Here is a 22,543-nt window from a genome sequence, read left to right as displayed (position 1 = left end):
GTGCTCGGTCTTCAAACAGTCGTCTTGGGTAGAAGAAACTGAGCACCCCTTCCACAGCGAACACTTCACAGCTCGCCAGTCTGAAGCATTCTTTGAGCAGTCCAGTCGCTTCAATCAAGTCCCTTCTACACCATCTCGGTATGTCGGATCAACCTTTAATCCTTATCACCGCTGCCACAGGCACGCAGTCATCATCCCTCCTCCGCACCCTCTCAGCCTGGTCCTCGTCGACGTCCACGTCCATCACTATTAATGCCACGACTCGCACGCCTCACTCCCCAGCCGCCCAATCTCTCCTGACCCACGCCCACACCAACTGCAACATTAAACTCTTCGAGACCGACTTCGAGGACCCCACCACCCTGACCGGCCCCACCAAATCAGTAACCCACGTCTTCCTCAATGCCACCCCCGTTCTCAACGACGTAACGGCCGAATCCCGCCAACTACACAACGTGCTGACGGCCCTACGCGCGAACGCAGCCACCACACTCCGCCGTCTCGTCTACACGACCGCCTCCTCGGTCCGCGACCCCTCGGACCCAAACTCCTTCGCCCCGTCCTCACTCGACCAACACCCCTGGATGAAAGCCTACTACACGTCCAAATACGGCGTCGAGCGCGCCGTCGCCCAGCTCGCCACCGACCTCCACTGCAACTACACTCTGCTACGTCCCGCCGGCTTCCTCACCAACCTCTTCACCCCCTGGATGTACCCCTTACTCGCCACCGAGCGCCGCATCGTCACCGCCCTGCACGCCGACTACGCCAACTCGTGGCTGGACCCCACGGACATCGGCCAATTCGCCGCCGAGGCCCTGCTGACGCTGCCGGACACCGATCCCAAATACCAGGACAAGTACCGCAGCCAGATCGTGCCGATCGCGCAAACGACGCGGACGCTCGGCCAGATCGTGGACGCGCTGAACGCGCAGCTGCGCGCCGACTCCAAAGTGCCGGCGGGCGTGCAGGTCGAATTGCAACACTTGAGCGACGAGGAGGCGGCGGCGCAGGGGAAGACGAACCCGTATCTGGCGAGTCAGGGGTTTCAGAACGCCAACAAGGGGATCTATGCGTTGGATTTGAAGGCGATTGAGGCGTATGGGCTGGAGATGTGTACGGTGGAAGATTTCTTTGCCAGGAACGCCGATCGCGTGCGTCGGGCGGTGGGGCTTGAGTGAGGGTTCTTGGAGGGGAGCGGCATTTGATAGTCGAATTCGGGCTGGGAAAAGGGCAGTGCCGCTGTCAATGCGTGAAAGGATCTGTTCTGCAGCTCGTAACGTGTTGGCAAGATGCGTTCCCATCTTGGAAACGAAGACAGATTGTACGACAGGATGTCGAACTCGGTTGATGGATGTTCTGTCATCGCCATTGCTCTTGTCATTGCTACTGCCATATGATTTGATATAGATGCTCTCTCCAAGAAGTCACAGGCTCAGTTGCTGCTCGAATTCTTGATGCACTTCTCAATGCACCCTATGAGTCCAACATGACCAGACCATCTGCGTCAAATGCGGTACGAGTATACGGCAAGCACCTGTTGAGTACAGCCGACTCCAAGAATCCTCTGGCACCATCTTCACCCCAAGAGAGTCCTCTTATCACATCGCCCACCGCTCCTGCAAATCGGTGACCTCCTCCATGTGCTCTCGTTCATCCTCAAGATCGCTACCGCCAGCTAGCATCTCCTCCAGCTCACGCTCATCCTCGTCGTCACTGTCGAGCTCTTCTGCTTGTACTTGTCGGTCTTCGGACTCTGCCGCCGCTTGCTCACGCTCGATCTGCTCATCATCACGCTGCTGTCGAGCTGCCGCCGCCGCCTCCTCAGAGAGTTCGGCTTTGGAGATATTGCTGGGTTGCGTATACTTTGTTGATGCTGAGACTGGAGGTGAAAGCGAGTTTGATGAAGTAGAAGTTTGCAGAGGCGAAGTCGCTTTCTCACTTGCCAGACTCTGGATTTCCTTAAGTCTTGAGCCGGTAGCTGGCCGCTTCTTTGTAACGTCCAATACGTTGCCATCGGTGTCACTGCTCGTGCCGTCGGTGCCGTCTTCCATTTCTCCTCGTCGACGCTTCTTTGCTCGTACGCTGAGTTCGGAGCGCACGCTCTCATTGTCGCTCTCCGAGTCCATATCGCTTCCCATGAACTCGCGCAGCTCCTCCTGGATTTTGTCGTACTCCTCCTGGTTGAAAGTTGGCGGAGAGTACTCTTCTTCATCATCGTCCAGCCCGTCGAGAGCGGTGTCCAACTTGAGTCGCTTCCGTGTTGGGCTGGAGCCTGCACCGTCTTCGTCTGTGGAAAGGTCGGTGTCATCGGAATCGCTGAGCATAAGGTCAGAACTAATCGCGCCGAATCCCTCAGTCTCCGGAGCTCGAGTCGGACTTGATGCTGGGGCATCTTCTAATTTCCCCGCGCCTTCAAGCAGGTAGGGCCGCTCATCGAGTTTGCGCCACCGAACCATGCTTTCGAACAGCCACGCAGTGCTCACGATTTTTATGCCTCGCTTCACAGCGCGCTTGACCTTCGCTGTACCAGCTCGTGCGGCGATGACATGTGTAACATCCCTACCTACTTCCTCGCGGACGGTGGCTCCAAAGGTCTTGGCCCAGGTAGAAATATCAGCTGACTGAATGTCTGTACCGAGAGGGAGGACGCCCGAGAAGACCAATACGACGCCTGAAAGGACGCGCATCTTCATCGCTGGCATGACACGCTTGACGTCTGGCACAAGGGCGAGATTCGCTGGGCCATCGTCGTCGGCCGACGAGTCAGGTAGCGGGGCCTTTTTCTGCCCGGCCAGGGCAGCTACGCGGCCACCCTTACCAGAGATACGTCTACGATCCCACTCCTTGAAGAACGCCGCATGCACAGCGGTCAGACCTGCTTCGAGGTGGATGAGCTCCTCGTCGTCGTCTTTGAGAATGGAATGTCGAGCAACGGCTTTCTTAGGTGTACCGCTCTGAGACTCCGTAGAGGAATCGGAATCGGAGTCTGTGGTGTGGGTTGTGGCTTGTGCAAGTGTGGCAGTGTTAGACTCGCCGTTTGTGTGTTGTTCATCGTCACCAGTGACGGGAGCTGCAGCTTCTGCAGCGGCATCTTTCTCGTCCTGCTCACGTTGCATGCGCTCTAGCGGCTTTTCCTCGAGGATTTTGTTGATCATTTTCTCCTGTGACTCGGTCTGCTCTTGACGCGCCGCAGGATCATTACTGCCACTCATTGCAAGGATGTTCTCGAGCGCTGATGTGCCATTCTGTAATGTTGAAGTCCCATCTGCCGCAACACCGTTGGAATTCTCGCCGCCCTCGTCATCAATGACCGTTTCTGGCACTTTCGGCGCCGGGTCGCTTGTAGTGGCCTGAATCTCCTCCTTCTTGGGCAGAAAGCTCGAGTTGATATCTCCAACGCCAACCCAAAAGTCGAAGGGCGTCACACGTACAAGGTTGGCGCTCCATTTCCAGACATCACCACGATCATCGATAATAACAACCATTTTCGTATCGATGGGGAACAATCTCTCCAAGTTCTTGACAGACATGCTGCCGCTCTCATCGCGGCTCAATATCCTGTCGCCGAAAAACTTGTGCTCAGGATCGACAATTTCGACAATTTGTCTGGCGTACTGACGCGTTCCCATGGTGTAGATGTGCAGCTCATATAGCTGGGAGATATGCTCCAGGAACTCGGTCAAGCCGGGGCGCAGTTTGATGTAGTACCAACAGCCACGCATACCAGCCGGATCGTCTAGTAGCTGGAAGGCAGGGACGTCTTTGACTGCGCTGTGATTGGGATTTTCTGGATCTCTCTGCCATTCGCCGATAGTTGGGTCAATGCCGGCGTGAATGATTGTCTGGTCCAGATCGACCACCAAGGACAATTTGCGCGCCGCCAGCAACCTCTGTTTAGACTCTTCGTCAATTTTTGCGGCCTCATCTTGACTGATTGTTAAATGAGGGGTGTCGTGTGCCATACGGATGGGTGCTCGTTCGATGGAGGGTGCCACTCCAGGCATCTCCCTGGTAAGGTCCTTGCCGCAGTTCGTACACAATCCATTGAACTGGACCTCATGCGGACATTCCTCAGTGATTTCGCAGACGTCACAGGGGCCTGGTATAACATCACCATCCCAAACGCGCCACTGTGCAATGGTGCCTTCTAGTGTGCTCGCAAAGTGTGTCGTAAGCTCGCGCTCAACCCATACATCCTCTTCATCATAGCGACCTCTGGCTTCTTGTCGCTTTGTTTTGTAGGAATAAAGGAAGAGCTGATCGTCTATCTGAATGAACTCGCCGACGCGTTTCTCGATCTTTGTGATGGTAATTGGGTAATGGAGGGAGTTGGGGAGTCGGAGCAGCATGCCGGCCGCAAGTGCTTCATGGAGAGCGGTCAGGCGCGGGAATGCTGTGGAAGGACAAGACGGATGCGAAGCGCAGGCGGATATTGTCCGGGAGAGTTTGGATGGAGGAATGCGGCGAAACTGCGATGGGAGGTTTGGAGGCAGTCGGAGAAGTGGAAATCACCAACAGCGACAACGACGATTTGGATGAAGAAAGACCACAATGGTCGTAGTAGCTTGAGAGATGAAACTTGTATCGGTTTGCGGTACTTTGTGGTGGTATCGATGGATTTGCGCAGATGCGGGAGCGAGGTCACTGTACGGAGTACTGAGGTATAGCTCTTTATATATGCGCGCGTGCATCTCCACCGGGGGACCTGCACTTCCACTTGCGGCGGGCGATGGAATGTCCTTGCAGCTGCAGCCAGTGACGCATGCTCCCCCTGGCTCTTTGTTCACCGACCCAAACTCGCCAGATTCCTCGACCAACCCGCTAGTAGCTCATCATGCCGTTGTAACTATCCGATACTCTTCGTACAGTCTCAAAGCATTCTACCAAGCTTGTAAGCCCGCCCTGGTACATCAAAAATCCAACGGCTGGTGTTGCCTGACGCCGCTCCGTTCGCCTCCTCACGTGATGAGAGCATTACGCCTGTAGATATGGCACGAGCCAACGAGTGAACCGCCGCTCACTTACGACCCTGGTCATGTGGTTCGGAAACATAGGCCAGCCGGCGGTGGTGGCCGAGTTCACCCTCTAGTAGGGCAACCAAGAAGTCAAGTGATTTGCACAATCCAAAGCTCAATGCAATGGGTGTGGGGTTGGCCATGATTCAGGGAAACATCCGTGAAAGGCTTATCTTGAATAGCATGGCTGGGCTATAATCACAATAGATGTGTGTCCAGTTCGACGTGCACCAGATCTGGCAACAGGAACGCAACGTCCGCATTACAACCCAGTTGTTTGCTCCAGCAGAATAGCCTGACTCAGTCAACGTGAGTCTAGCTCTGCCAGGCCGTTGCTATCTGTACATGACATTCTAGTCCTACTACTGATCAGGTCGCATTGCAGACCATCGTTCTCAACAGTAGCAGATCCACTTGCTCGAAAGTGCCCAAGCTCAAAGCCGCCTGCAACCCTGTGTACTGTCGAAAAGCACTTCTCGCTCACCTGCCTGTTTAATTCGAAGCAGCAAGACCAACGGCATCATTGCCGAGGTCATAGACGCTATACCACTTGCGGAGGAAGCTGTCGCCGAGGATGGCGAGGGGACCTGTGATGTTTGTTAGAATGAGTGATCCCGCGGGATGGTGTGGGTCATTGCTTACCGACTGGCTCAGGGAAATCCATGCCCATGAAGGCGCTGATACAGCTGCCCTGGATCTCCTGGATGTAGTCTTTGGCGGTAATAGAGAAGTTATAACCTGAAAGAGTAAAGGTCATGTCGGGCTCAGTATCGCGCTTAGAGCAGTCAACGGTGTATTGGCCGTTAAAGCCCTTCTTGGCACCGATCTTAGCATTGAGCAGATCAGCCAGAGTGGACGGAAGAGCGATCAGAGAGGTGCCGGTATCAAGGATGGCGCCAGTGTTGTCGAGATCGGCGGTGTCCTTGCCGAAGGTGATAGAATCAAGGTTAACTTCCCAGTAAGCCTTGCGGCGGAGGGGAATCTTGGTCATCTTGCCCGTATAATGGTCTTTATCAATGCCTCCGAAGGTGGCCTCACTGTCCTGCCCCTCATTGGTGTCGCCCAGGTAGAAGGCAAAGACGGGCTCATCCAGCAGACCCTGGTCGATCATGTTGTAGAATGGCGGTGGAATGTGGTTGACAGAAATACTGTCGTAACCGAGACCGAAGATGCCGTCGAAGCGGCCGAAGGCGAAAGCCAGGCCCGGCTCGTTGGTAGCTTCACCAAACAGTTGGTTCTTCACCTTCAGGTCACCAATCTGGAGGGTATCCTTGGAGATGATGCCAGCCACCTCGCCAGAACCGTAGCGGATCTCGAACTCAGAGCCATTCTTGTGGTAGGTAGATGATGCAGAGCTATCATACTTCTGGTGAAGATAGCAGGCGATGGAACCGCAAGAGGAGCTGGGAACCCAGAGGTTGGAGCTTCCGGTGTCGAGCACAACCTTGAACTCTTGCGGTGGTGAGCCAAGAGCGATGGTCGAGAAGTCTATGAATGGTCAGCTGAGCTTCCGATAAGCTGCGCCAGCGCTTACATTGAGCATTGAGGAAGTTCTCGACGGGGACATTGTGGGGATCCTTGTCCAGATCGATCGCGGTGTGCTTGAAGATGTCCTCAGATGGACCGCCCATGAACTTCTGGGTGTATTTATGACGAAGCGCCTTGACCTGGTCGGTGATGCTCGCGGCTTGGAGCTGCTGGTCAAGCGGGACCTTCTCAAGCTTCATCTTGTGGACGCCGGCAGCGGCCGTGCCCAGCAGGGCCGCAAACGCAGCGGCGGTCTTCATAATTGATGATGGAAAAGAGATGCAAGGATGTGAGATTGGGGATGAAGGATGATAAGGTCGCAGGAGAGAGCGAGACCTCGAGAGGCGAGGAAGGCGCCAGCGTTTTGAGGCGGACGAGGACCTGCGTCACAACGGCTTGGCGAGGCCCCACCTTCTCCAGGTGCTGCAACTCGCCCCAAAGTTGGCGCGGGCGAGGCCACAGAACGCCCGCGCGTAGCTGTGGCAACCCGCCTATGCCTTGGCAGGTAGCTCCCCGGAGTACTCAGAATGCAGCTGTCATAGATACATATCTATACAAATCGGGTGTTATCTTCTACGCGGCGAAAAATAAGGGAGTGGCATGCCTCGTTAAATGTCGTCTCCAAGTCTATCCGGAGTCGTCATTGTGCCCAATCTCAAAATCTACATCCAAGTATCTAATCTACACAGCTTTTGTTACAGGGCGACCTGGCAGGTTTGACAGCATCTGATGAATGCTAGTCAAAGAAACCGCCGACTTGTCTGAAGCAACAGCTTCTTCATTGGATATTCCCGGTTTCGCCTTCTTCTTGTCCGCCTCAGCCTGCCGCTTCGCTAAATCCGACAGCTTTCGCGAATCTTCCTCAGTCCATGCAAGCCATCGTTCATCCAGCACAGTCTTCTCTGCTTCCGCATCAGCATCCAGGATCTCGATCAAACCTTTGGTAAATGCGTCTCGTAACTCGTGCTTCTCGGTAAACATTGTGTTGTATTGCGAGACCTTTCCGGCTGTCGGTTTGCCATCAATACGAAGGTCCGAGAAGGCAACATGCAGGAATCGCTCAATCATCTTGCGCATTTCCATCGTCATGACAGCTGCCTTTGAAGTTGGCAAATTGACTTCGTGACCTTGCACGTTGATCTTGACCTTGATGGCTTTATCGAGTGTCGCCGTATTGCTGTCGCCAAGTGCGACTTCCCGGCCAAATAGCATCGCCATCAATGGCGTGATTGTCTGTGTGTCAACCATGCCAATACGATTCCCATCTGGCACAAATTTACCGAAAGCGTAGCTCATCAAGTCGCCTCTGTCAGACACGCGGGTGCTTACACCTGACCTCAGTAATCCTGCGGACAGGAAACTGTTGACCGCTCGCCACTCCGGCATCAGCAGCCCTTGTTTGCTGAAGAAGGTATGCGCTGACCACCTCGCAGCAAGTTCCGGTTGTAGCGAGAGCATGAGCAGCACCTTGACCAACGGCGTGCATGTAGCGTTGGTGTTGAGCTCCGGTGGTATATTTGGAAAATATCCCGCGCCCAGGTCAGGTATGGAAGCAATGCCTTGGGCGTGAAGTCGTTCACAGATCTGGCGTGCGGTTCGGGCCTGGTAGTGGTACAAGTCTCGACGCAACCCGTGCGTGGAGCACAATCGCGCCTGCAGATTCGTATCGCCACTGGTAATAGCATCATCGAGCTCTTTGAAGGCATTGATGCTTGCAATGATGTTGCTGTCAGTCCCCCTAGCGTAGTGGTATCGGGTCTTGACAAGCTCAACCCCAGTCCTGTCTGCCTTCGCGATCATCCCTTCGCCACCATCATCCATCGATGCTGCTATTAGCATGGGCTCCAGGCATCGGAACAGGACGCCCAATATGACCGCTTTAGCCAAATTTGGGTGCGTTCCGAAGGAAGACAGCATCCTGCCCAAGGGTGTGACTTCTTCGGCTTCTGTGAGGGCGCCGATTTGCTTGAGGCCGTGGATAGCTTTTGCGATATCTTCTTCCTTTGGACTGTCTAGTGCAGAGGTCAAACCTGTGGCAATATCTAAAGATTGTACCATGGTTTTCAAGCCAAGTGCGGTTCCCATCAAATCTTCCCGCAAAAGCTCCGGCGTCAGGTAAGTCTCGAATTCTCGGGCCCGGGAGTAGAGAGCATAGTAATTGCCAGGTTTCACCCGCCCAGCCCGGCCGCGGCGTTGTTGAAGGCTTTGTCTGCTTGCCCATTGGCAAAGCAGGCCCCGGCTGGCGGTTTCACTATCGCGTGTCATGAGCTTGGACGTTCCTGTATCAATCACATGCTCTACCTCTGGTAGCGTTATCGATGTTTCGGCGATATTGCTGGCAAGGACGATCCTTCTCCAGCCTAGGGCAACGGGCTCAAAGACTTCATCGTTTGTGTCATTGAGCTGTGAATGTAGTCTGAAGATCTTGACACCTCCGCCCTCCGGTGTGTTCTGGTTCCAGAAGGCTTCCTGGGCCTCGAGGAGGTCCGCAGTCTTGTTGATATCGTTCAATCCAGGAAAGAAGACCAATATATCACCCTTCCTCGTAGTCTGAAAGACGTGCATAACCGTCGCTGCCGCCAGTTCGAACGGCACAATGTAATCTTGGCCCGCTTCAATGAGCGAAGGCGTCTCAATTGTCGGGCTTACGGCATCGGAGTCCGACTGCAGGGTTGCATTGATGCCTGAAGAGTTGCTTTCGAGTTCTGCATTGATATACATAGCGGCCGGTCCTTGCGACAGGGTGCCGATCGCGCCCTCGCTCGATTGCGAAAGTTGGGCGCTGATGTCCTCCAGATAATGGTCGGTGATGGGAAACAGCCGTCCAGGAATTTCAAACTTGGAGGTAGTCAAGCCGTGCTTTCCGTCTAATGGCTGCCGGAAATACTCTATAAATTCGTTGCTTTCGATTGTGGCTGACATAAGGACTACTTTTGGGTAGCGTTTGCCCTGAGCCTTCCGATTGAGGATAAGTTTGCGCAGGATTAGCATAAGAATATCTATCTCAGTACTGCGCTCGTGCACTTCGTCGAGCACAATGTGTGAAGCCGTATCCAGCACATGGTCGGGTTGGTGGTGCATATAATTCCAAAGGATTCCATTAGTACAGTAGAGAATGTGTCCGTGCTTATGTGGAAGCTGTGGCGAGAAGCGGATATGGTGGCCAACAGTCTGTCCGAGGTCTTCTGTACGCTCCCAGGCTACGCGCCTAGCAATAGATACGGCAGAGATACGACGGGGTTGCGAGCAGATGACGTTGGTATGTGCACCCTTCCCATCATGGATAGCGTAATCTAGAATAATCTGGGGAACTTGAGTTGACTTGCCGGAACCGGTACTCCCCGGCACGACGAGGACATCGCAACTATCGAGGGCCTTTATCAATCGTGCGTGGCGACTGTCCGTCATGACAGGGAGCTTCTCTCGTTGGAAAAGGCGTTCCCTCCATTCCGGATTCATTTTCTTGACACGAAGGTCACGCAGCATCTGATTTGATCTCGTGTCCAGATATGACTTGGACGGTTTCGCAGAACTCCGAGGAGCTCGGTACGAGTCTTCCGCGACGTAGCCAAGGGTATTGTCCGGCAGACCCAGCTTTCTTGCCAATCGCATGGTTCGAAGCATGGGCGGGAAGGCATTGCCATAGAGTGTCACGTCGAAGACATGTGCGGCAATCTTCTCGCGTTTCTCTATGGCCTGCTCACTCTTGCCTATCTCCGGGATGGGTCCCGGCAGCGGTTTCGCTTTTTTATTAGGAGAAAACGTTTCTTTCTCTTCGCCGTTGACGGGTGAGTTGTGAAGGATTGGTCGCTGCAGTGCATCCCCTTGAAGAGTCAGGTCTGCCTCATACTCCTGTGTAGTGTGCTGCACAGCGTCTGCACCGACCGATTCCTTCAATACCGTCGTGGTCGCTAACGTACGTACATGGCCACGGAGTGAAGCATGTCGACCGAGCGGACCATGTCTGCTAGGGCGAAGGCGAAGGACTGAGCGCGGAGTGAGACATATCGGTAACGTGGTCATCTGCCGTCCTCTCCTCTTGATGGATACTGATTGTGGTGTCCGGTCACCGAGACGCAATATGAGGTGGGTGCGCTGTACCACTGATCAGTCAAGTTCGTCACCAGTTTCAAGTACGTACCCATGGCAAATTCGATCGCATGGCTGGGATTCGTCCGCATTAGCACCATTGCTAGGCAGCGATCGACTCAAGTGTCAATAGAGTCGCGCCAGGTCCGACGTGCCGGGATGAATGCAAAGCTGGGCTCTCCGAGAAAAAAGTTGTGAACCTCGTGCAAGGTCGTTCATTGCAGCGTTCCGCAGTCGATCCACATACAGGGAAAAATACGACCAATTGGAGTTGGCGCTCGCGGAAGCCAATCCCTGCTGCCGCCGCGACCAACGCCTTCAAGTATACGTCTAGACCAACGCATTCGTGTATGGTAATGCTTACTGTTATCCAATGTACTAGTTCTATAACGCAGCTGCCGTCGATCGGCACTTCAGCAGACTGACATGTGACAGGCATCTTTCTTTAAGTCAATGCACCGATCGCAATGGCTCACGCAGCTAGCTGCAATCTTATGCGCCACGCTCCCAACGCCTTTGTGAGCGAGCAGTCAAGTCGACTCAACTTGACTAGCAGTGTTTGCCCCAGTTGTCACCAATCCATCCGGCCATCATCTCGGTGAAACTCCGATCCCCACCCCACGGCTTGCTGTCAGCGTCGTCCTTCACCTCTCCGATGAATCGGAGAGCCAATAATAGGTAGGGCTGGATGAACTCGTTGAAGACAACATCCACCGGTGTGTCGTCGGGAATGAGTCCTCCGGCAGGATTGACGGTTGACTGTACCACGTTCGGTACACGGTAGAAAGAGATCGGGCTATGCACGGTATCATCGCCGTCTGTGCCGCCGTCATCGGTCGTGGTATAGCCTGGTTGGAGGGCTTGTCTTTCATGATCACTTTCAAGGGGCTTTTGAGCTGGGATTCCACTTTGCGGTTTGGCTGGAAGATCACTGGTATCATAAGGGCCTGCGAGGACATTGTTGTTGCGACCGCGTTGCATAGGTGGCCCCAGGTCTGCAGGGTTCACCTCACCATCAGTGGCTTGTAGAAAGATTTGGCCCGCAGAGTTTAGTATCGCCACCAGCTGCTTCGCCTTGCTATAGGGAATGGCGGGAATGTGGCGCATGGTGCTTGTGAAGGGCGAAACGATAAAAGTCGAGTCCCGCGTGAAAGCACCGGCAAAAATATCGAAACGGATAGCCCCTGTGTTGAGAAGGATGAGGCGGGGTTTAGACAAGTATGTCTGCTCAGAAGGCTCGAGGGCTGGGAGCACGGTTTCATTAAGCCACGTGTAGATACTTTGGTTCGATGGGAAGGGGCTGCGGGCCATCCAAAGGTTTGTAGGCGCGCAGCCGTAGATGTGATCAAGGTCGAGGGCGGAGCGGGAGTGTTGTATCAGCGAAGATACGTTTTTTCCACGAGGGGAGTGAAAATTGCTCGCGTTGGTTGATGAATGGTGGTAGAAAGAGAAGAGGTTGTTGTCGATGTAGCGACGGAAGAAGCTGGGCGTTGCGAGAGTTTCAGCGCTTTTACTCTTGGCCGAGACGCCGTCAATGGATGCAAAGCCGATTGTTTCCATGAAGCGTCCACTAGCCAGGCCATAGGCTTTGGAGTCGTAGCGTCTATAGTCGCGAATATGAAAGTGCCCACCAAAGAAGTGAATAGGAATGTCCCATTTCACGGAGCGGATAGCTTTGTAGATGGCATCGAACTCCTCCGATCGAACGGCTGAATGGCCAATAACGACAAAGAGGTCTACGTCCTTGTCGCGGATGGCTTCCTGAAACCAGGGCTCCTGGATGGTGTCTTTGACTGGTCGAACACGAGTGTTGTTGCCGTTTCGCTGAAAGTTGTAGATAAAGCCGAATGACATTATGCGGACCCCTTGCTTCTTGGTGGTGAACTTCTTAAATTTTGCCGCTAATGGGACGAATTTGCTTTTGACAGGGTCGAAGATGTCAAGATTCGATGCCAGGTAGCTGTCCTTGTAGGCCGGTACCGTGATATTGTACTCGTCACTGGCAGATGTGACTTTGTATAGTTCGTGGTTCCCGGAGCAGATCAGATCAATGTTCTGCTCCTTAAAGATGTCGAACGTGTATTTGCCTCTTGGCTTTGAAGCATCGTAGAGACCGTTGCCTTCTATTCGGTCGCCTGTGTCGACCAGGAGAAGGTCCCTCCCATCAGCCTCAAGTTTTTCTCTCATCCGCCCAGCGAAATCGATATAGTCTCCCCAATCAGCAGCATACGAAGGCTCAAGCAGATGACCCGCATGCCATCCATGAGTGTCTGTTGTGTGTAGAAAGTTCACTGAGCCTAGTCGTAGATCCCGTAAAGGGGCTGCATAAGGCTTTGGTGCGTCGGGTTGACTAGCGAGCCCGGTCTGGAGCAGCGCCGCTACGACCGCAAGGACCGGGACATGCAACATGTTGGCTGTGGTGTATGAGAGGTAAACACCACGGATCAGAGCTTGTGTTCATGGGAGCGCACCAGCCAAACCACCACCACAGGCTGTTGATATGAGCAGCTCCACGGTCTACGAGGATGTCAGGATGTTATACGAGGTTTCACATAGATTTTGGTGTCGCTGATGTGAGTCAAGGAGGCCATACATGATTCCGGGAGACCTTAAGGTAGAGTCCGTGCTAGTCCGTATCAGGCCTAGTAGGTCGGAACGGCAAGCTCAACGCGAAGCTATGTCCTGTTCCCAACGTTAGAATAATTAGTTATATTGCCTCCATTCGTTTCTGTGAGCTTGTTCATCATCTTGCACTAAGCCCTCAACTTCGCCTGCTGCATAACAGAGTGTCCGCTGCACGTCTGTCACAGCCGACCTTTGCATCTCTGTCCCTCCAGCGGCTTCCTTAGTTTCCGTCCTAATATGTCTAAACTACTCCGTCCTGCCTCGCGGCTTCTTTCTCAGCCCACGATTCCTCGCTCGGTGTCGCGTTCAGTTCGCAAAGTAGCCCCCTCGGCGATCCCTTCGATACGAGGCTATGCCAGCCAAGGCCAGACTCTGACTGTACGCGACGCCCTTAACGAAGCCCTCGCCGAGGAGCTCGAGCAAAATGACAAGGTCTTCATATTAGGAGAGGAAGTCGCGCAATACAACGGTGCATACAAGGTCACAAAGGGTCTGCTCGACCGCTTCGGTCCCAAGCGGGTCATTGATACACCTATTACCGAGTCTGGATTCTGCGGTCTGGCTGTCGGCGCTGCCCTGGCTGGGCTTCACCCTGTGTGCGAGTATGACATTCCCTCGCAAGATTTGTAGAGCAATACTGACAAATCGCAGGTTCATGACCTTCAACTTTGCCATGCAAGCTATTGACCAGATCATCAACTCGGCTGCAAAGACGCATTACATGTCTGGTGGCATTCAGCCATGCAACATCGTCTTCCGCGGACCCAATGGTTTCGCTGCCGGTGTGGCGGCACAGCACTCGCAAGATTATTCAGCTTGGTATGGCAGCATCCCTGGTCTCAAGGTTGTGGCACCTTGGAGCGCCGAGGACGCAAAGGGTCTACTCAAAGCCGCCATCCGCGACCCTAACCCAGTCGTTGTTCTGGAGAACGAGTAAGTACGGTCCCGGCTCGAGTTTCCGCTGGCTAACGAAATAGGTTGCTCTACGGTCAAGCTTTCCCCATGAGTGACGAAGCCATGAAGAGTGACTTTGTGCTTCCTTTCGGCAAGGCTAAGATTGAGCGGTCTGGCAAAGATCTCACCATTGTCACCCTCTCAAGATGTGTCGGCCAGTCGCTTGATGCCGCCGAACAGTTGAAGCAAAAATACGGTGTGGAAGCTGAAGTTATCAATCTGCGTTCTGTCAAACCTCTGGATGTGGAAGCTATCGTCAACTCAGTCAAGAAGACGGGTCACTTGATGGCGGTCGAGTCCGGCTTCCCTGCATTTGGTGTCAGCTCCGAGATCCTGGCGCTCACCATGGAATATGCTTTCGATTACCTGGAGGCTCCTGCAGTCCGTGTCACCGGAGCTGAAGTCCCAACTCCATATGCCGCCAAGCTGGAAGAAATGAGTTTCCCTCAGGTGGATACCATCACAAACTACGCCGCTAAGCTATTGCGAGTGTGATGTAGAGCGATAGGTTGATCAAAAGCAAGGTTTTGTATGTATTATTGCAACAGATCTGGGGACCGATGTGCAGCCCCTGGTCCTTTAGCTTACAGTGGCGTGGGAGCAGAATATTATTGGAGACTTTCATGATAACGATCCTTGTACAAACGCACCTGTAGCTGCGTATTCTGAACCGACCCGCTGTACATATATTTCACCAGGAACGATGTACTGTGGTACGCTTTGATCGGGCCCAGAGCCGCCGCTGGAGCGCTTGGCATTGCTTGCAGAAAACTCAGCTCCGACGTTCACTGCTCGGTCTCCTCTTTTACACCTCCATCATTAGATCTCTTCCCTCGCCACTATTCTTCTGCAGCCTCTTCGCTTAAAGATGGGCTCCGAGCTCCTCCGAGAAATCGCGGAGGTGGCCCTATGGCTTCGAGTTCATGCACGTTTCTGCCGACCCTAGCACGTGGCAGATAATTGATCGCAGGGGATGCCGCTACTGCATCCGGATCTCGGCACCCAGAGAGATCTAGCTTGAAGTCGGTCGATACTGACACGGCATTCAGCAAGCCACATCTGTCGCTCTTGGCCGTCAAAAGCTCGCTTGCGGCTTCCCACGTGCTCACAAGGTTCTAGCCTCGAGGTCTCGATCTGAACGCTGTGTAACTTATGCCACCCAGCTGTCCGAAAGTCAACTTTGAGTGCGATGGCAGGAGAACAACATTTGTCATTCGCACGGACCGACGACTGCTTCAAATCGCACATGAAGAATTTCGAGCTTTCTGGTTCCAATGCTCACACTTGGACGGTCGCTGCAACTTACGAGGTCTAGACGGTCTAGGCGCCGAGAGTCGGCTGCCGCAGCTCATCTAGATCGATAGCTACTTTGGGACACATGCATGATCATCCCAGATCCCCAGATCGCACATGGCTCAAGCCTCCACGCTTGCTGCCATGTTGTTGACATGCTGCGCCTAGCCAGTCAAGCCTTGATGCTGCATGACGTTGTTGCTGCAAGCCTGAGTCGCTTTGTTTGCATCGACTGGTCTATGCCATCTTACTGCTACATTGTGAACGTTCTCCGACAAAGAGTCCACCGCAGCATCTAGCGCTAGCAATCCCCGTCCATGTCTGATCTGCTTCCTGATCCGGAAAGGTGCAAGCCCCGGTTGTAGTCATGAAGACGCCACCTACTTAGCCAGTCACTCAGCCGCTTGGGGTCTCAGCCCTCCTGGTCGCGGAGGGGCCCCAATACTCCCGTGTCAAGGAAGCGACAAGGCTTTCCAACCCGTGCTTGGGTTTATTCCACAGTTCTGAAGCTTCGGCTGGCCAATTTGAGCTATGTACTGTAACCATAGCTAACGATCGATAGCGAAAACGTCATCCACATCTGGTCGACACCCCCAGCACAAGCACTGCTCGGCTTCTTCGCAATCGCCCTGTCACTATGCAAGTGGACCGATTGTTACTTCTCTTCAGCGATGCAGGGTTCTCTCCCGATCCGGTTTCTTATGTTCATGCCTTGTTCAAGGCGCAAGGAGCTTGGGCCGCCAATCGACTTGTAGCATCGTGATCAAAATGTGCGATCTTCTTCGACGTCTTGACGCTCTCTCGGTTACTGTCTTCGCAGCACCCTGGATGGCAAGGTTGGTCTCGTCAGCAGTGCATATAACTTTACCAGCAGATCCATACACCGATTGATGAATGCTGCACTTCGCCGTATGACGAGTCATTCACTCAACCTACAACACACGTTCGAGAGCCATGCCACTTCCGACACAGCCCCCCGGCGCTGATGGTTCGATTACAATGTTCGCCTCTATCTGGAATGATAGTCAGGCCAGCGCCACTTTGCACAGTGTCCACCATATTTTACGTTTACCCGCGGAACTACGGTGGCAAATCCATCAAAGCATGCTTCTAATGTCCCGGAGAGATCATCTGAGCCTCTTATGCACTTGCAAACAGATCTGGCAAGAAGGCCATGGCATCTTTCTCTCCAGACCACTGCTCTGCAGCTCACAAGAACAACTTATTGGATTCAGCCAGAGCCGCAGCAAAGCCGCGTTAAGCAGGATAGCTTCTGTCGCTGTTTGCCTTGAGGATCTCGATCGAGAACAAATGCGACCCTACTTGGCGCAAGTCGTGATGGGCTTGACCAAGTTCATCGCACAACCATATGCAGTTGAGCGCGAACGTATCACTTCGGCTCTCGCGTGTTTCCCGAACCTAACATCCATCTCGATTCTGCGGCAGACTGATCCGGCTCGCAATCACGCCCCAACTTGGATGGTCAGGGAGATCCTTATCTGGATTGCGAGGCATTTGTCCAGGCTCCAGTACATGCGCATAGACTACGATGGGTATCCACTCGATCATTTTGCGCATCTTCCGTCTCTACGCACGCTACAGCTCTCGGGATTTTCAGATACCGCCCCGAAGCACGCCCAACAAAGTCTGCGATCCCTAATGAACCTCCAGGAATTACATATTATTCCCGCTGGCTACATCATGCGTCGACCGTATTTCAAATGCCAGCAACCGAAGCAGTCAGTAACGGCAGCGCTGATTCAAAACCTTAAGCCCCTGAGAGTCCTGACGCTCTGCGAGCCACCTGAACGTCAAGCTAACAGCGAAGCGTTCCTCACACCGTTGATGATGAAAGCAGTTGGCTCAGCGCACGGTCAGAGCCTCGTCGAGCTGCGCATCTGTTCACTGCATGCATTGTCAGGCGCTACACTGAGCATGCTCTCTGCCCTGCTAACAACGGCCACTAGGCTCCGGGCTCTTGGTCTAACATTCCCAGACATGCTGGTGGACCTCCTGGATGCCCTTCCCGAGACCGTCATATTGCTCGAGCTCCTGGTCCGAGATGCGGTAGAGGCCCTCATTATGCTAGACAGGCTGAATGCGTTACCCAGCACGTCCTTACAGCGAAGACGAGTCAAGTTCCTCACTGCCAGCTCTGCTATTAATGCCACGGGGTTGGCATCTACGAAATTGCCGATCTGCCAAGTTGAAGAAATGTGTCACGTCTCACGCAGAGCGCATTCGGATTGGACGGTCAGCTGGGGAGTGTGGCGGCCTTTCTCTGATGCTTGAGCGGGTCAAGCATCTACAGGTGATCAGCATACAGGCTGTGGCGAGGGAAGTGGACAGTGGGACAGACTTTGCGTGTACCAGGCCCAGATTTATGCTGTTTGGTCGAATCTTCCTCCCATGCTGCCCTTGTACTGGGCAAGACTCTTGAGAAGATACCATCGCAGGTCTGTGTTTGAATGAAGAGATAAGAGATTCACAAAGGTCGGGGGCGGACCTACCACCTAAAAAGTTCTGTATTTGGAGAAGATAGGAGTAAGCAGGATTTATTGAGACGACGTGGGCAGGCGTGAATCATAATCTACGTTCCCCAATGACTTTTGCTCCGTACTTTTCATCACAGCCTGCGCATAGCTCGCAACAGCGTCGAAAACCGACGTACATTCTTGAAACTGCTTGTTTGGTGGCGGCGGGACAACAAAGTGCGTAAGCATAGCCTCTCAGCACCACCTTTTGAGGGTCCTTCTTCTGTCACAAGCGACATCCGGGTCCCATATCTCGTTCTCCGCCGATAGACGTCCTCACAGGGTTGTGACATCGTCCTCCCTACTTCGCCTTCGTTCAACGCCTCGCGGCACTAGCGTTTTAGCATTCCGACTTGATGACGGCGTGCCTTGCGTCCCCTTTACGCGTAATATGCCTGCACCTCGCTAAAGCAGTCGTGCGTCTAATAGGCTCTCGCGAGGTTTCTCAGGTACCAGTCGACCAGCCTCCGTCCCTGTTTCGCCTCCGAGATGTGGATCAAGTCGCCCTCGATCGCGTAGTCCAACTCGCTGCCGTTAACAACCTCGCCGTCCAGAAGCCCGCCTTCGGTCCACCGGACCTGCCTACTACGCTGCTTGTTGACCAGCAGCCAACTGCGGAGCTTCTCAGGCTCGACGTCTAGAAAGCTGCTCAGTTTCTTCAGGTCCATAGTGGAGTAGAGCTTCAGATATGACTTGACGGTCGGGTTGAAGAGTGTGTTCTTGACCTCGTCCATGAAGATCTCGGTGTGATGATCCACAGGATCGATGTTGAGGCTTGGGTTATCGAAATCTGGGGGAGTGGGCGAGATGAATTTCGGGCACGCAGACTGGAACAGCTCCCTGTAGACAGGGAGAGACTCGGGCCCACCACGCTGCAGACGGTTGAACTTGTCGCCGTATTTCTCGCGCAAGACGGTGTGGATCGTGTCGTCGAGACGAGTAGGCGCAAAGCTCACGCAGATGGCGATTAGCGCGTACATCTGCTCGGTCTTCTTGGCGATGGCATCAAAGCCGGCCTGGTTGCCGCCCTTCTGGAAGTTCTTGGTACGGCTGACGTACACCAAGATGTGGCTGAACATGCGCACAGCGTCCGCATAACGGCGGAGCATCATGTAGCTGAAGCCCACGTAATAGTAGGTGTTGAGATGGGCGGCCATAACACGCGCGAACATGGCTTTCTTGTTCATTTCAATATCGTCAAGGGTCTTGAGCGCGAGAGAGAAGTCGCCGAGTAGGCAGTGCACACGGAGCAAGCCGATGATAGAGAAGTAGCCGAGCATGCGATAAATTGGGCGGGAGCCGTAGTCTCCAGCAACCGCTGTGGGGTCTTCGTTACGCTTCTGGGCCGCAAGCTGCTCGTTGATCTGACTGCGCTGAATGAGGGAGTAGAGAACATTGAGAACGGAATAGCAACCCCAAGTGTTCGGGTTCTCCTTGAGTACCTGGGCTTCTTCGTCGCCTGGGTTTGTACGTGCGACTCGGTTGCGGTAGCGGCAGAAGGATTCGAATTGGTAGATAAATTCATCGATCACGTCCCACGCCCAGTAATACGAGGGCTGCTCGATGTCGACGGGGCCGTCGGAGTTGAGGATATAGTGGAAGAGCGAGCAATAGTTGTCGTAGCTGGCGAACTTTGTCTCGAGCGAAGCCTGATATTCGAGCGGTGCGGCGGCTGCTTCAAGCTGGGCTCTTAGATCTGCGGGACCACCTAGGCTGTCTCCACGCTCCAATTCGGAGCCTCCTTCATAATTAATCTGCTCTTGGTAATCATTGACCAAGGTCTCCTCCTGAAGATCCTCGTCGTCGAGGATCTGGGGGTTGCCGTTGTAGGCCATTTTCTGTGTGGGCTTGAACGATCGACTGGTTCCGCAGTGGGCGCGTAAGTTGTCGGTCGGCTGTAATGCAAGGGCTGCAGGAAGGCACAGGGCTTTTTCTCTGTATCTCTGTGTCGTCGCGTCGTTAGCCAGGCAATATCCTCCTCTTGCGTGTTGAATTGCGGTGCTTCTACTTTCCAGCGGGCGGTGGGATTCAAAAATGACAAACTCCGCTATCTCCTCCGCCAAGCCAAGGTGGGGGCTTTCACGCTTGTACCATCATGGTGGCCAACGCCGATGGTGACCATCAACTCGCCAGAGACAGGTGCAAAGGTAGGTCAGCTGCATTGGAATGCGATATCCGCGATCATCATGGCTACATCATACGAAGATTTCAGCCCCAAGTTCAAGGTGGGCCTGGTTCAGATTCACCCCAAGGTAGGAATGTCGCAGGCACTTTGCTATCAACCACTGATATCAGCAGCCGCTGGATGCAGAGGCCAATTTTAGCACTGCTGTATCGGGTATACGAGAAGCTGCAAGTCAGGGTGCTTCTCTCATTGTGTTGCCAGAATATCATTTGACATCGTGGGTTCCTGACGACCCCCAATTTGCGACCATAGCCCGAACCGCCTATTCGTATGTGTCGAAGTATCAGCAGCTCGCCAAAGAACTCAAAGTCAATATAGTTCCGGGAACTATTGTCACGAGTGACCCCAGTCAGAGATCCAATGGCGTTGCAGTTGAAGCTTCAGCGTCTGAAAATGCGGCTCTTCTCAACATCTCACCCTTCATCTCCTACCAAGGTGAACTGCTAGGAAGCTACACAAAGGCGAATTTGTGGCACCCCGAGCGCCCACATCTGACCTCGGGGCCCGCATCACAGTCGTCGATGGAAGCTGGTCATGCGCGCCCTCAGCCTCATTCAGTCATCGAGACCCCGCTGGGTCCCGTTGGACTATTAATATGCTGGGATCTGGGATTTCCCGAAGCATTTCGATCCCTGGTAATGCAGGGTGCAAAGATCATCATCATACCGACCTTCTGGACCGCATTCGACATGTCGGCAGAAGGTTTAGCTTACAACAAGGATGCGGAGACATTATTTTTGAAGTCGACTCTGGTGGCACGTGCTTTCGAAAACACGGCCTGCGTTGTGTTCTGCAATGCCGGCGGACCCAAAAAAGACGGCTATGTTGGCCTGAGCTCGGTGACCATGCCTATCACCGGCACATTGCCAGGCAGCTTTGACGACGGACGGCCGGGAGTTGCAGTCGTGGAAGTCGATATGAAACTGCTCGACATTGCCGAGAACAACTACAAGATTCGCGAGGATCTGGCACGCGATGATTGGCACTACGGCTACTCTCACTCAACAGAAGAATCGAACAGAGGACGTCAATAATCCGCAGAAGTCTGCATAAGCTTTGAAAAAGCCATGAAGATGAGTCAATGCTAATGTATAAGAATAAGTTTGGTCTTCCGACCCCCAATGCCTGCCACATCTGCGCACAGCGCAACTGAACGCCGTCCACCATCGCTATGCTAACGAAGTTCTTGTGACTGTTTTATCTCTACTCCCATTGGTATTCCAGGCCCCGCCTCTGGCCAGCGCGGAAAGCCTGTGCCGCGTTGTCGTTGGGCTGACCACTGCCGAAGCCACAGCCACCATCGCGCTAAAGACACAAGGTCAGTCATTGCAAACAAAGTCTGAGTAGGTAGAAGCTTACCTCCTGAGCAACAACCGGCCCGGCGCACTTGCCCGAGTTGAAGCCGCAGCAGCCCGAAGCACAGTCCGCGTCTCCGGAACATGGACCAGTGATGAATTGCGAGCCGGCGCCATTGCTACCGGCGGCAGCAGCAGCACCGCCAGCACCCGCACCAGCACCAGCACCACTATTGCTAGCCGCAGCGCCATTGTTCGCGGCACCGCTGTTGGCAGCGCCGTTGTTGGCACCATTGCCGTTACCCATCCCAGCCGGAGGGTTGGAGTTCTGAGCAGCGCCCGCTGAAGCGGCGCCGGTGCTGCCCGCGTTTGCATTGCCGCTGCCATTAGCCTGCGCATTACCGTTGCCGCTCCCACTGCTTGGGGTGAAGGCTCCTGTGAAGCCTAGTTGCCTCGCAGCGTTATCGTTAGACTGGGCGTCCCCGAAGCCACAGCCTCCATCGCGCTAGTGTTCAGTCAGTATACAACTGCTGCAATGCGGTCAGGTAACACCTACTTCCAGTGCCACAACGGCACCAGCGCACTTGCCGGACTGGAAACCACAACATCCAGATGCGCAGTCCGCGTCAGAGGTGCAGGCACCAGTGATGAACTGGGTGCCTGTGCCTTGAGCGGAAATAAGAGTGGCGAGGCCAAGGGTGATGAGAGACACAGCGATGCGGACCATGTTTGCGGTTGTTGATTGGCGTTGAGTTGGGTATTAAAGGTGGGGTGTGGCCGTTCGGTAATCCGTAAAGAGTGATGTCGAAAAGAAAAAATGTGTCCAGCACAGAATGAATGACCTTTGGGGTGATGAAGGTGGTTGCACTTGTTTGATGGTTGCATTTCAACGACCAGCAGATCTCACCTACTTATAAAATTCCATGAACGTGCAGGCGTCAACTCCTGAAAAATATGCGCATTGACCGAATCCAGAGGATTTTCGTGGATCGCAGGCGCGCTGATGCTGAAACTGCTCCATTG

At 53.9% G+C, this 22,543-nt stretch overlaps 10 protein-coding genes across 10 annotated transcripts; 4 read left to right on the top strand and 6 right to left on the bottom strand.

Annotated features, from left to right (window-relative positions):
* Positions 1-140: 140 nt before the first annotated feature.
* On the top strand, positions 141-1,181 carry HMPREF1541_01929 (uncharacterized protein; the record flags this gene model as incomplete). Its single annotated transcript, XM_008716285.1, has 1 exon — positions 141-1,181. The coding sequence occupies one exon, from the start codon at positions 141-143 to the stop codon at positions 1,179-1,181; it is 1,041 nt and encodes a 346-aa protein (XP_008714507.1).
* A 420-nt stretch (positions 1,182-1,601) lies between these two features.
* Positions 1,602-4,352, bottom strand: HMPREF1541_01928 (uncharacterized protein; the record flags this gene model as incomplete). The annotated part of the gene is made up of 1 exon (XM_008716284.1): positions 1,602-4,352. The coding sequence occupies one exon, from the start codon at positions 4,350-4,352 to the stop codon at positions 1,602-1,604; it is 2,751 nt and encodes a 916-aa protein (XP_008714506.1).
* A 1,158-nt stretch (positions 4,353-5,510) lies between these two features.
* On the bottom strand, positions 5,511-6,805 carry HMPREF1541_01927 (vacuolar protease A; the record flags this gene model as incomplete). The annotated part of the gene is made up of 3 exons (XM_008716283.1): positions 5,511-5,605; positions 5,661-6,506; positions 6,553-6,805. The coding sequence occupies 3 exons, from the start codon at positions 6,803-6,805 to the stop codon at positions 5,511-5,513; spliced, it is 1,194 nt and encodes a 397-aa protein (XP_008714505.1).
* Positions 6,806-7,226: 421 nt separating this feature from the next.
* Positions 7,227-10,507, bottom strand: HMPREF1541_01926 (uncharacterized protein; the record flags this gene model as incomplete). The annotated part of the gene is made up of 2 exons (XM_008716282.1): positions 7,227-10,409; positions 10,466-10,507. The coding sequence occupies 2 exons, from the start codon at positions 10,505-10,507 to the stop codon at positions 7,227-7,229; spliced, it is 3,225 nt and encodes a 1,074-aa protein (XP_008714504.1).
* A 676-nt stretch (positions 10,508-11,183) lies between these two features.
* On the bottom strand, positions 11,184-13,043 carry HMPREF1541_01925 (uncharacterized protein; the record flags this gene model as incomplete). Its single annotated transcript, XM_008716281.1, has 1 exon — positions 11,184-13,043. The coding sequence occupies one exon, from the start codon at positions 13,041-13,043 to the stop codon at positions 11,184-11,186; it is 1,860 nt and encodes a 619-aa protein (XP_008714503.1).
* A 453-nt stretch (positions 13,044-13,496) lies between these two features.
* HMPREF1541_01924 (uncharacterized protein) lies at positions 13,497-14,708 on the top strand (the record flags this gene model as incomplete). The annotated part of the gene is made up of 3 exons (XM_008716280.1): positions 13,497-13,861; positions 13,911-14,192; positions 14,237-14,708. 3 exons carry the CDS (start codon positions 13,497-13,499, stop codon positions 14,706-14,708), a joined length of 1,119 nt encoding a protein of 372 aa, XP_008714502.1.
* Positions 14,709-16,844: 2,136 nt separating this feature from the next.
* Positions 16,845-17,798, top strand: HMPREF1541_01923 (uncharacterized protein; the record flags this gene model as incomplete). The annotated part of the gene is made up of 1 exon (XM_008716279.1): positions 16,845-17,798. The coding sequence occupies one exon, from the start codon at positions 16,845-16,847 to the stop codon at positions 17,796-17,798; it is 954 nt and encodes a 317-aa protein (XP_008714501.1).
* A 664-nt stretch (positions 17,799-18,462) lies between these two features.
* HMPREF1541_01922 (eukaryotic translation initiation factor 3 subunit L) lies at positions 18,463-19,875 on the bottom strand (the record flags this gene model as incomplete). The annotated part of the gene is made up of 1 exon (XM_008716278.1): positions 18,463-19,875. One exon carries the CDS (start codon positions 19,873-19,875, stop codon positions 18,463-18,465), a length of 1,413 nt encoding a protein of 470 aa, XP_008714500.1.
* A 351-nt stretch (positions 19,876-20,226) lies between these two features.
* HMPREF1541_01921 (uncharacterized protein) lies at positions 20,227-21,259 on the top strand (the record flags this gene model as incomplete). Its single annotated transcript, XM_008716277.1, has 2 exons — positions 20,227-20,292; positions 20,339-21,259. 2 exons carry the CDS (start codon positions 20,227-20,229, stop codon positions 21,257-21,259), a joined length of 987 nt encoding a protein of 328 aa, XP_008714499.1.
* A 169-nt stretch (positions 21,260-21,428) lies between these two features.
* Positions 21,429-22,247, bottom strand: HMPREF1541_01920 (uncharacterized protein; the record flags this gene model as incomplete). Its single annotated transcript, XM_008716276.1, has 3 exons — positions 21,429-21,530; positions 21,585-22,025; positions 22,077-22,247. 3 exons carry the CDS (start codon positions 22,245-22,247, stop codon positions 21,429-21,431), a joined length of 714 nt encoding a protein of 237 aa, XP_008714498.1.
* Positions 22,248-22,543: the final 296 nt, after the last annotated feature.

Source organism: Cyphellophora europaea (genome assembly GCF_000365145.1).
Source record: "Cyphellophora europaea CBS 101466 unplaced genomic scaffold supercont1.2, whole genome shotgun sequence".
Classification (NCBI taxonomy): domain Eukaryota; kingdom Fungi; phylum Ascomycota; class Eurotiomycetes; order Chaetothyriales; family Cyphellophoraceae; genus Cyphellophora; species Cyphellophora europaea.
Note: the sequence above shows the minus strand (reverse complement) of the source record. Positions and strands in the feature narration are given on the sequence as shown.